Here is an 11,259-nt window from a genome sequence, read left to right as displayed (position 1 = left end):
AAACAGTTATTTACAGAGTTTGATGAGTGCGTCAACAGATGTAGCAGAGGTGATCTTCCCATCTAAGAAGTAATAAATACTGTACCTTTGTGTCACATAATATTTACTAATGAACCTTTTTTCTCTTCAATCTTAGTGTGATCTTGTTTGTACTTTTTTCCACCCCTTACTTCGTGATGAGAAGGCTGAAGGAATAGCTAGGTCTGCAGGTGAGATCACCTTCTCTTTGCTGTTCCTGACTTTGAGGGTGGGAGGGGAGGGATGTGTGTAGGTACACATACATGTCGAAGCCAGAGATCAGCTTTGGATGATGGTCTTTAAAGGCTGCCTTGGTTTTTGAACCTGGAGCTTGCCAAGCAGGCTAAGGTGTCTGACCCACAAGTCTGTAACTTAAGAGTGCTATGGACTGACAGCTTCCTGGCTGTAGTCTGAGAATGGGACAAGGGCAGTCATTTGGGTTTTGAGACAGTTTTTTTACATAGCTCAGGCTGGCCTTGAACATATCTGTAGCTCAGACTAGGCTTGAACTGTGGCAGTCGTCTTGCCTCAGCCTCCCAACTGCTGGGATTGCAGGTATGTGCCACCAAGCCTGGCAAGAACAGTCTCTCTAAGCCAGTCTACTTGTGGATAAACTTAGCTTTGCCAATAATTAGCATCTGATTACTGAAAAAGTATAAATGAGTGGCCTATGAGGTTCTTTACTTCTACCCTCTCCCCCTCACCCTCCCCTTGTGTGGTGCTCCTAGAAATAAAATCTTCTGTAGATAGGATGAGATAAAGAGGAGAGTACTTCTGTTTTCAGGTGAAGGTCCCTTCAGCCCTACTCCAGGCCAGATAGGAGGAGCAGTGAAGCTGTCTGTCTCGTACCGAAATGGCACCCTTTTCATCATGGTGATGCACATCAAAGATCTGGTGAGTGGCCACAATGTACTGTAGAGCAGATCTCCTTGGTAGAAAGCATTACTGTTAAGAGACTGCTTTTCTTTATAGGTTACAGAAGATGGGGCTGACCCAAATCCATATGTCAAAACATACCTACTTCCAGATACCCACAAAACGTCTAAACGTAAAACCAAAATTTCAAGAAAAACTAGGAATCCAACATTCAATGAAATGGTAAGTTAAACCCATTTCTAGAAATTTCTTAGATTTGTTGAAATTTCAGTGTTTTAAAATGCCAGGCATGGTGGCGCATGCCTTTAATCCCAGCAGTTGGGAGGCAGAGGCAAGTGGATCTTTGTGAGTTTGAGGCCAGCCTGGTCTACATAGTGAGTTCCAGGACAGCTGGGGCTACAGGGAGACCCTGTCTCAAAAAAGACAAAAAAAAAAAAAAAAAAAAAAAAAAAAAAGTTTCTAGGCTGGGCTGTATTCAGGAAGCAGAGGCAGGGAGATTTCTTCTGAGTTTGAGACCTGACTTGTCTACATAGCAAATTCCAGGCACAGATTCATAGTGATAGCCTGTTTCAAATACATCAGTGCTGTTTCTTTCATTTGATAGTTTCAAACTCGTTCTCCTTTAGTGGTCCTGGAGGTGGGACTTGGGGCCTCACTGAACACTAAGCACATGTTGTCTCCTGAATTACACCCCAGACTCCTACTTGTATATGTTTTATTCTCAGTGATCTTAAGTGAGTGTTCAAAACTGGAAGCAGTAAAGCATCAGCTGGACACTGTGGACTGGAGCTATGGCTGAGATACTCACAGCCAGCGAGTACTGCACAGCCCAGCAGTGCCTGTTAAAACCTGTCCTACTTAACTTCTCTTAGCATTTCATCCATACAGAGATGTATGACCAGAGATTGGAAGAAAACCCAAATTTTCTCAAAGCTATAAATTTTTCAAAGCTTGTTGAAAAGCGAGGGATGGTGGTACATTCCTGTATTTTTGGCACTTTTTGAGGTTGAAGCAAGAAGGTTGTGAGTTCAAGGCCAGCCTGGATTACACAGCAAATTTAAGGTCAGCCTAGGCTGTGTCTGTACAGCAAGTGCCTTTTTCAAACACCCCTATATAGCGTTCTTTCACCCCCCCTTTAAAAGCTCATATACAGTGCTTATCAGAGGGCAGTTGGTGTTTTCAGATGGTGGTGGGTTTTTGGCTTTTCCCTACTTGATGTTATGCTTATCAAGACAATGAAATGCAAGCAAGTGTTCTTGTGATTTTAGTCAAACAGCAGGAAGGACTACATTAAAGAAGTGTTTCTCAGAACTTACGGTGACTCTTCTCTGCAAAAATTAAAATTTTAGATATTGTCACGAGAATTTGAACTAGTAATATCTTTGAGTACTTTATATCTGCTGCAAACTGCACTTTTACCATGGTTTTGTATCCCACTAAGAATAAGAAGTCATCAAATCCTAGTATATAACATCTATCAATAAAAGAGAACAAAATGAAATTTATCCAACTTGCCTTCCTTTCATCCCCTTTTCCCCAGCTAGTAGATCATGGTGAGGTAATTTCCATGTGATTTCTTTTCCCCATCACCTCCATCTCAGAAAAACTGAGTTCGAGGTTTTTGTTGTGTCTTGTTCTGTTTTTGCCAATGATTGGTACTGCTTTGCACAATCTTTGTGGTAAACACTGGGAGGCGTGATAGTTCTGTCCAGTCTCGAAGGTGCAAAGCAGGCTTCTGTTGATTGAGACAAACCCACCTTGAGGGTCAGTGCCGTTCATTATGTCACTCTGATTGACATTCTCACATTTTACTGAAAATATCCCAAGAAACCAAACTTAAAATTTATCATTTTTTTTCCCTTTGATTCCAGCTTGTGTACAGTGGATATAGCAAAGAAACCTTGAGGCAGAGGGAACTTCAGCTGAGTGTGCTCAGTGCAGAGTCTCTGCGGGAGAATTTCTTCTTGGGTGGAATAACTCTACCTTTAAAAGATTTCAACTTGAGCAAAGAGACAGTTAAGTGGTATCAGCTGACTGCAGCAACTTACCTGTAAACCAGTGGATTTCTGAGCTTTGGAAGCAAGAAGTTATGAGTGTGTGCATACACTTGGGAACATTGTATATTTTTATACTTGGACAGAAATTATAAACTTTAATATACTTGCTGCATTTCAACACATCTGTTGGACCAACAGTCACATAACTTTTATAGATCTTTGGGAAGCCGTCACTATTTTGAAGTGATTATGCAGAATGCTAGCGTCCCAAACTTGTAACGTAGTAAGTGCTGAAGAAGACTTTACGACACTGCTGTCATTTCGGCCACCTTTTTCCTATTTGTTTCCTGCTATGCACCTCACAGCCCTTACCACTGTGTACGCTCACGGACACCAAAGGAAAAGGAAGATGTGAATGTCCCATAAAATGCAGCTGCTGTTCAACAGGCTGAGAAGCAAAAAGCACAAATAGTACACAGAATGTTACAAACTACTAAGTAGTACACAGAAGTAGAGAAAAACATACTGTTTTTTATTCATTGCAAAAGCCTTTTTCAGAACGAGTGCCGTCACTGAAGTGTGTGGTGGTGCCTTACTTAGCTTCTCATGCTTCGCTGGCACTTCATTTCTGGTTTTTTTCTGACTTGATAAACAGTAAGCCGTTTTCACTCTCACCTGAGGACAAACTCTGTGCTTTTCCCACAAAAATACTATTTTCTCTACTTCTGATGTGTGACTTAGTTATTTTAACTATTAAGCCATTGATTTAAGGTTTTGATGTAGTTGTACTCTAAATTCTATCATTCCATTGTAACCCTACATTTATGTGCAGGGGTGTGAATTGAAGTTGAATTTCATTTCTATGTATTTATACTTCAATCCCTCATGAAACAGTGGACACTGTTCACCCTGTGCCCATTTCTACTTGGTAAGAGGCCCAGGATAAAGATTGTAGGGTCCAAACTGAATTCTAATATAGGCATTTATGGACGGTATCGTATAAACTATCTTACACTTGTAAACATTGTACATTCATATGAAAGAATTATTTTCTGAATAGTCAATTTCAGAATTACAAAGAAGTTTGAAGTTACTGTGCAGTAACCATTAAGAGTAAGATTAATTTTATTAGTTGTTCAATTTCAGACATAAGTTTAATTTTGGTAAACATGTATATGTTTCGTGATTAGAATAGAAATTCAAACATTTTTAAAGTGGTAACAAGATGTATCAAATCTGGTTGTTGTGAGAAAACCAACAAAATACTTAGTGAAATACCAGGAGAGAAGACAATCTCTTATTCAGCTTGACAAAATGAAATATTTATGAACTCTACAAACTGATTAACAGAAATGATACTTGTAGAGCTGAATTAAAGAGTTAAGGGTGGTATCATAGTAATAGATTTAAGAAACAAACTTGAAATTTCTGGTGCCTAACAAGATGGACCATTTGTGGGGAAGCCTGTGAGTGTGATGATTCAATGTCTCTATTAAAGCATTCTGTCTGTTTGCTAAATGAATTAAAATGCAAATCAAAGCACCACCATTTGCTTTTTCCACAATTATTTCCTTAAATTGTATAATTAGCTTTGCAAATGTAAAGTAGCAGTAGAAAGTCTTAGATTTTTTTAGATCAATTCCATTTCACCTGTTTAAAAAAGCACTGTCTTTGTAAAAGGTCATTGTTAACTGGACTCTGCCTTCTGTAGTCTGTTTCAGTGTGTCTTAATTTAGCACAAATTAATACAGCTAGAAAATGCAGTGTCCCTTTTCAGTGACAAGAAATCTGGATTCATATCTGAAAGTATATATTATGATTAATACTGTATAGCTAATGAATTCAGAACAAAAGGTAATATTTTAATTTAACTAACTTTGTGCCTTCTTTGTTCATTAGAACACATATGTTTTAATAAGTTATTTCTTTGTGAAATGCTAATCTTCAGCCCATACCAAAAGCCAACAGGAGGGTAAGAGCAAGTAGCCTATTTGCACTACTGCTGCAGCCGGTCATCAATCAGCTGGATTTTAAGACCATTTTCAAGGTTACCTTAAAATAAATCTGAAAAACAGAAATAGCCAGGACACTAATTTTTATGTTTAAGCACATTTTATAACTATCTTTACTGAGTAAGATGAACCCTGGTGCATATGAGTCCTGTACCAGAATTCTTTCTTCTTGACAGTGTTCTGGGATTTGAAGATGATGGTTCATCCCAAGAACATACTGTTTTCTCTGAAGAGCCCAACAAGAACTGACACCAGTGCTTTATCACTATGTCTGTGTTCTAGTTACCTAAATGTTAAGGTATGTATGATCTTTGATAAAGGATTTCCCCTTTTCAAATTAAAATTATATAAAAGATTCAAAATCTTGCCTTAAACTGTTCTTTTAAATTCTGGCATTTAAAAACATTCACTTTAGCTCAGATTTTTTAAAAACCCGGAGCCCTGCTGTTACAATCCACAGACCAGTCTGGCTTAGTGGTGCTCGCCTTTGATCCCAGCACTGGGGAGGCAGTGGATTTCAGAGTTCCAAGTCAGCCAGGGCCACATACCAAAACCCTGCTCAAAAACAGATAATCCACAGACGTACTCACATGCTTTTTCACTGTCAGAACAAACATGAATATGGTTAACTAGTGTCGTCTGTAAGAACCAAATACTTTGTTATATTACCATAGTGAATAAAGATGTATAATATTTTTATTAATACTTGGAATATATTCAGTGGATTGAATGTGACTTTGTAACTGTACTACAATTGTATTAAACTATACTATTTCTGGAATAAAGGAAGTCAGGTGTCATTTCTTTCCTTCTTGACCTATTTTGGTTTCAACCTTTGATAATCACAGTGTTAAGTTCTGAATTTCAGACCTGGCCTGTCAGTTCCCCAAGATGTCTGAATAGAGTGTGACTTCTGAGTGTGGTTCTTTAGAGGTCTCCATAGCTATCATTTTGCTACAGCCCACCACTATTCCTAAGATGGGAAATCTTCCTTAAGTATAGTTCCTGGCCTTGGGAGCTCACTTAAATAGTAATAGTAGAGCAGTTGGCATAGTCTAGGCATAGCCCACCCACCTGAGAGAAATAAATTCTAACACCATGCCTTCATGCTCGACTACAGGCATGAGGTTAGCTCTCTAACCTCCTGATGACATGAAAAAGTGGCCAGAGGCCCTGAAGGAACTATTAGAGCCAAATCTTTATGCCACCCACTAGCTCCTGAAACAAGGTCAGTGGCCTAGGCATCTTTAAAGGAGAAAAGGAAAGGATATCTATGAGGGGTCATTCTTTCAAATAACTGAGTGCCCAACTTCCTGCTAAGCAGTTTGGGGTGCTGGAGATAAAAGCAGAAAACACTACTCCCTGTTCCAATCTTGTTGCAGGTAGACAGGCAACACATTGCTGCCTTAGAGAAGGATGGCTGGCATGTTTAGAAATGGGGCAGAGTGGCAGGACATGAGGCCAGAGGGTTGGGTTTTAAGGTATATATATGTATTTATGTACATCTGTGTGTGTACAGAAGAGGGTGTCAGATCCTCTGAAGATGGAGCTACAGGCAGTTGTAATGTAAGCCTGAGAGGGAGCTGGGAACCACACAGCCTCTTGAAGGGCAGGAAGCACTCTTAACTGCTGAACCAACTCTCCATTGCTTGAGTTAACTTCACTGATAAAGCACAGGAGGCGCCAGCAGATGGCTCATTGAATAAAAGTGCATGTCCTGTGTTACTACTTTGTTACTGTGATACAACACCATGACCCATGCAATTTATGTGTTTGTTTTGTTTTGTTTTTTTGGTTTATGGTTCCAAAGTGATGAGTTCACCAATGGTAAGTGGGGTGAAACTGGGAACACTCACAGCCCACCCCCCAGTGACCTGCTTCCTCGAGGTTCCATGACCTTCCAAACAGTGCCAGGAACTGGGAACAAAGTGCTCCCAACTTGAGTCTCTGGGGGGGTTACTTGAACCCAGGTAACAGTGGAAGGAGAGAAACGACGCCAGTAAGTTGTTTCCTGACCTCCACAGCCCATGGCACACGCGTGTGCGCACACACGTACAGGTAATTCTCAGTTTTAAAATTTCTTGTTAAAAACTGCTAGGTGGAGAATAGGTTTAGAGGAGGATACCACTTAAGTGGCCTGAGATGATGGGTAGGATTGGGGTACCAGTGGAAACAGAAGTCAATGTATTCATGATGTTTCTACGGTGACATATACCGAGACACGGAAATGAGGAAGAACGAAAAGTCCCACACTTGTATTTTGAGCAAAAGGAGTTGTGTTTAGAATGAAGGCTTCTGAGTCAGCAAGGCTTAGGGATGACAAGTTGCAGCTAAGTCTGAGATACCGATGACATATCTGGGCCACAAGCATAAATGTGGCTAAAGATTCAAATACATTTTGTTGGGCATAAAGATCACGCACAATGAATTAACAAATCCGGTATGAGTAGGGAGTGACGGCACAGGCAGAGGCGGATCTGAGTTCCAGGTCAGCCACGGCTACGTACTGAGACCCTGTCTCAAAAAAGTTCAAGTTCCCACAGTTTTGGAAAACGTTATTCAAAAGCGCGGCTGGACGCTTAAACCCTCGGGCCTCGCCCGGATTAGTGGATCCCGAGCCCCGCCGCTGTTCTGTCCCAGGCTCTCGCCCATTCGGAACGCGTGCCGGCATCGCTGCACCGGTCGCTCCCACTCGCTCCGAGCTAGCTCCATCACCTTGGGGTCGGCACCGCACCTGCGAGTGGACCCAGGCAGCGGCACAGCGGGGGAGCCTGGCCTGTGGCTGGCCCCGCGGAGCACCTAAGCCCTCCCCTCCCGCACGGCCACAGGCAGACACAACGCCTCAGGCATTCAGGCTCGTACAGGACGCCAGGCCTGAACTAAATTCGCACTCCAGCACCCAAGCAGGCCAGAGACCGAGGTATGCCGGGAACTGTGCCCGACCAATGAGGGTTTGAAACGTCACGCCGCAATGCATTCAGGGACATGTAGTCACGTAGGCGCCGCTAGCCACGCCCCACAGCCCTGCCGCCCGCGTGCGAGGAAGCTGCGGCGTGTGACGTCACGTCCGTCGTGCGGAGTGCTTTCCTGCGGCGTTTCCTCCCTCGTTCTCTCTTTGCTGCCAGACCGCCGCCATCATGGGTCGCATGCACGCTCCCGGGTGAGGCCACGGCGCCGAGCGGGGTTGCGGGGCTGGGCTGCGGGGCTAGGGTGCGGGCGGGCGGGCGTGTGGAGGGACGCTGAGCGCGCGCCGCCGCCTCACCCGTGCGCTTCCCTCTCCAGGAAGGGCCTGTCGCAGTCGGCTCTGCCCTACCGCCGCAGCGTCCCCACCGTGAGTATTCGGGAAGAGGGTGCGGGGCGGGAACCTCGGGGTTGCAGCCCCCCTGAGCCCCGTTCGTCTTCGTCCGCAGTGGCTGAAGCTGACGTCTGACGACGTGAAGGAGCAGATTTACAAGCTGGCCAAGAAAGGCCTGACTCCATCCCAGATCGGTGAGTGCGGCCTGATGCGGCGCGGGTGCTGCGTGCGCTGTGGTGTATGTTCCTTGTGCTATTGTGTGGAGCCCCTGGGATCCGCTGCTCGGTGCCTCACATGTGGGTGAATTCGCTCTCAGCTTTTCTGACTTTGTGCGCATGCCAAATAATTCGTGGCTGTATGTTGAGGATGGCGCTGGGTCCTGAGAATAACTGCCCTAGCCGGAGCGTGCACTGATCCACAGGACTCTGAGGTTTAGAAGAACGGTGTATGTGAAATTTAAGATTGGTACAGCTTATTGGTACAGGTACCGTTGGCCTGATTTTCGTTTTATGTCTGTGCATGCATTGCCTGCATGTATGTAAGTGCATCCGTGTCGTGCGGTGCCTGCAGAGGTCAGAAGGGGGTCAGATCCCCTGGAACTGGAATTACAAGTGTTAGCCACCATGTGAGTACAGGGAATTGAACCCGGCTCCTCTGCAAGAACAGCCGGTGCTCTTAACTACCAAGCCATATCTCTAGCCCCTTGATCTGGTTTCATTGAAAACCAGATACAAAGGTAGAAACCTGATGGATTCCATTGTTCAGCTGTGTTCTGGTGAACTCACTGTGATAATGGTGTTCCAACATTGGCAGTGTCTACCAGAAGGGTATCCCCCATGTTCAGTAACCTTCCTCAGATGCCTGAGTGAGCTTTGCCGCACTTTGTGTTGGTTTTTGACAAACAGGAAAGTTGGAGTTGCTCTCTGGGCTTTATCACCGTGCTCAAATTTGTTTTGCTTCAGAAATTACAATGGGTTCCCCTTTTCAGGTGTGATCCTGAGGGACTCCCATGGGGTTGCACAAGTCCGTTTTGTGACTGGCAATAAAATTTTGAGAATCCTTAAATCCAAAGGACTGGCTCCTGATCTTCCTGAGGATCTCTACCATTTAATTAAGAAAGCAGTTGCTGTTCGCAAGCATCTTGAGAGGAACAGAAAGGTAAGAAAGCAAGCCCCAAGCCTAATACTATGCAGAAATGCTTATACTAACCTCCTTTAGTTAGTAGAGCACATTTGATTCAAATTAGTCGAGGTGGTTCTGACCACAAACTACTCAGCTGCTTTGAAATAAGTCCTGCTGGAAGACATAGTCAGGTTTTTTTGACTCCCCTAAATAAGTTATGTCCAGTTGGTTGAAAATGTTGGTGTCTTGTCTTGGGGGGGGGCGTTGCGGGCCACTCCTATGCCTTGTTTGGGCCTTGAATACTTAATCTAACCATATTAAACTTAGACTGTGACTCTATTTGGGGGCATCGGGAGTGATTTACTTGTTCTTGAGTCATTATTTTACTTTTAGGATAAGGATGCTAAATTCCGCTTGATTCTGATAGAGAGCAGAATTCACCGGCTGGCTCGTTATTACAAGACTAAGCGAGTCCTCCCACCCAATTGGAAATAGTAAGTCTATATGTACTTTTTAGAGTGCTGGTTAATGAATATCTGTTGGTAGATGCAGTAAAGGCTTGGTAGGAGGTATTTTGCCCTTCTGGGTCCTGTGGTTGACTGCTGTTTCAGCTCAGTTCTGTCAAGATAGGGGAAAGTGTTTATAAAAACAAGCAGAGAGCCATAGCTTGCAGGCCTCCAGTTTGCGCCATGGACGGCATTTTGAGACCGTTGTAGACAGTGACACTTCATTTTCACTTCCGATTCCCCAGTCTTAGTGTAGTTTTAATTTTTACTTGAATAGCTCACTATAGTGATTGGTCCAAACATCCATACTTGCCACCAAAAATGTTTTTCCTCATATTGACTGCTTCGTGGATGTCTGAGAGTGTGTGCGCTGACTGATTCTGGGGTCTGTCTGTTTGGTGCAGTGTATGTGTTTGGGTTTACTTTAGCTACTTGGGAATAACTCCCTGGCAGGAAGAGGTCTGTGAATGGATCCTGAGGACCAGTGTTAATCCCAGTTTTCTCTCCCCCTTCTCTCCTTTTCAGTGAGTCATCCACAGCCTCTGCTCTAGTGGCGTAAATTGGTCCTGTGTACTGAAGCAATAAAGCTGCTTTAAATCATTACAGTTTTGTATTTCTTTCTCTGATTGGCAGTTCATATGTGTTGACCTTTTATTTTTTTAATGTGTACGAATGTTATGCCTGTGTGTATATAAGTGCACATGTGTTATGCAGGGCCCACCCGGGACAGAAGAGGGTGTCAGATTCCCTGGAGTTAAAGTTGTTAGCTGCTATGTGGGTGCTAGATTTGGAACTTGGGTCTTCTGCAAGAACAGCCAGTGAGTGCTCTTTACCACTGAGCCATCTCTCCTAGCCCCTTAAACTGCTAGATTTGGAACTTGGGTCTTCTGCAAGAACAGCCAGTGAGTGCTCTTTACTACTGAGCCATCTCTCCTAGCCCCTTAAACTGCTGATTGATTGGTAACTGCTAACTATATGTAGAACTGAGAGACAAGGACGCAGTTACTGTGATCCTATTCGAAAAGGTTTGAGTATTTATGTAGTTGACGTTAATAATGTGGCATCGGGAATATGCCCTATACTGCCTATGAGGAACTGATTTCAGTCTCCCTAGAGGAAAATTGATACAGAAACCATTAGTTATAATTACAAATTTGTAAATCTTGTAGTAAGCCAACAGAATTATTGCCAGTATTAAAACCGACACTAAAATGTACATCATGGACCTAATTCGGGAAAGAAAAAAAAAGTAGTCTTTAAGTCATTTGGGTGTGGGAGGAGTATCGAAATTGGCTTTCAAAAATAGTCCTGGGGCTTGGATGTGGTAGCAGAGGCAGGTGGATCTCTGATTCCAAGGCCAGCCTCATCTACATAGTTCCAGGCTACCTGGGAATACAGGGAAACCCTGTCCCAAATTTTGGCCTGAAAAATAT

The 11,259-nt window shown here is 43.5% G+C and overlaps 2 protein-coding genes across 2 annotated transcripts in view; both read left to right on the top strand.

Annotated features, from left to right (window-relative positions):
• Pik3c2a (phosphatidylinositol-4-phosphate 3-kinase catalytic subunit type 2 alpha) overlaps positions 1-5,703 on the top strand; it is a gene marked incomplete in the record, with an annotated part of 131,878 nt that extends 126,175 nt beyond the window's left edge. The window contains 5 exon segments of the mRNA XM_029556280.1: positions 1-49; positions 137-209; positions 803-912; positions 991-1,116; positions 2,766-5,703. Of these exon segments, the coding sequence (XP_029412140.1) occupies positions 1-49; positions 137-209; positions 803-912; positions 991-1,116; positions 2,766-2,948 (541 nt within the window).
• A 2,235-nt stretch (positions 5,704-7,938) lies between these two features.
• On the top strand, positions 7,939-10,429 carry Rps13 (ribosomal protein S13). Its single transcript, XM_008853535.2, has 6 exons — positions 7,939-8,063; positions 8,186-8,234; positions 8,314-8,392; positions 9,187-9,356; positions 9,714-9,814; positions 10,352-10,429. Exons 1-6 carry the CDS (start codon positions 8,041-8,043, stop codon positions 10,383-10,385), a joined length of 456 nt encoding a protein of 151 aa, XP_008851757.1. The 5' UTR covers positions 7,939-8,040; the 3' UTR covers positions 10,386-10,429.
• The last annotated feature ends 830 nt before the right edge of the window (positions 10,430-11,259 follow it).

The sequence above is a fragment of the Nannospalax galili genome, unplaced genomic scaffold (genome assembly GCF_000622305.1).
Source record: "Nannospalax galili isolate Female #2095 unplaced genomic scaffold, S.galili_v1.0 scaffold44, whole genome shotgun sequence".
In the NCBI taxonomy this organism is placed as follows: domain Eukaryota; kingdom Metazoa; phylum Chordata; class Mammalia; order Rodentia; family Spalacidae; genus Nannospalax; species Nannospalax galili.
The sequence above is the reverse complement of the archived record's forward strand: the minus strand, read 5'-3'. Positions and strand labels throughout refer to the sequence as shown.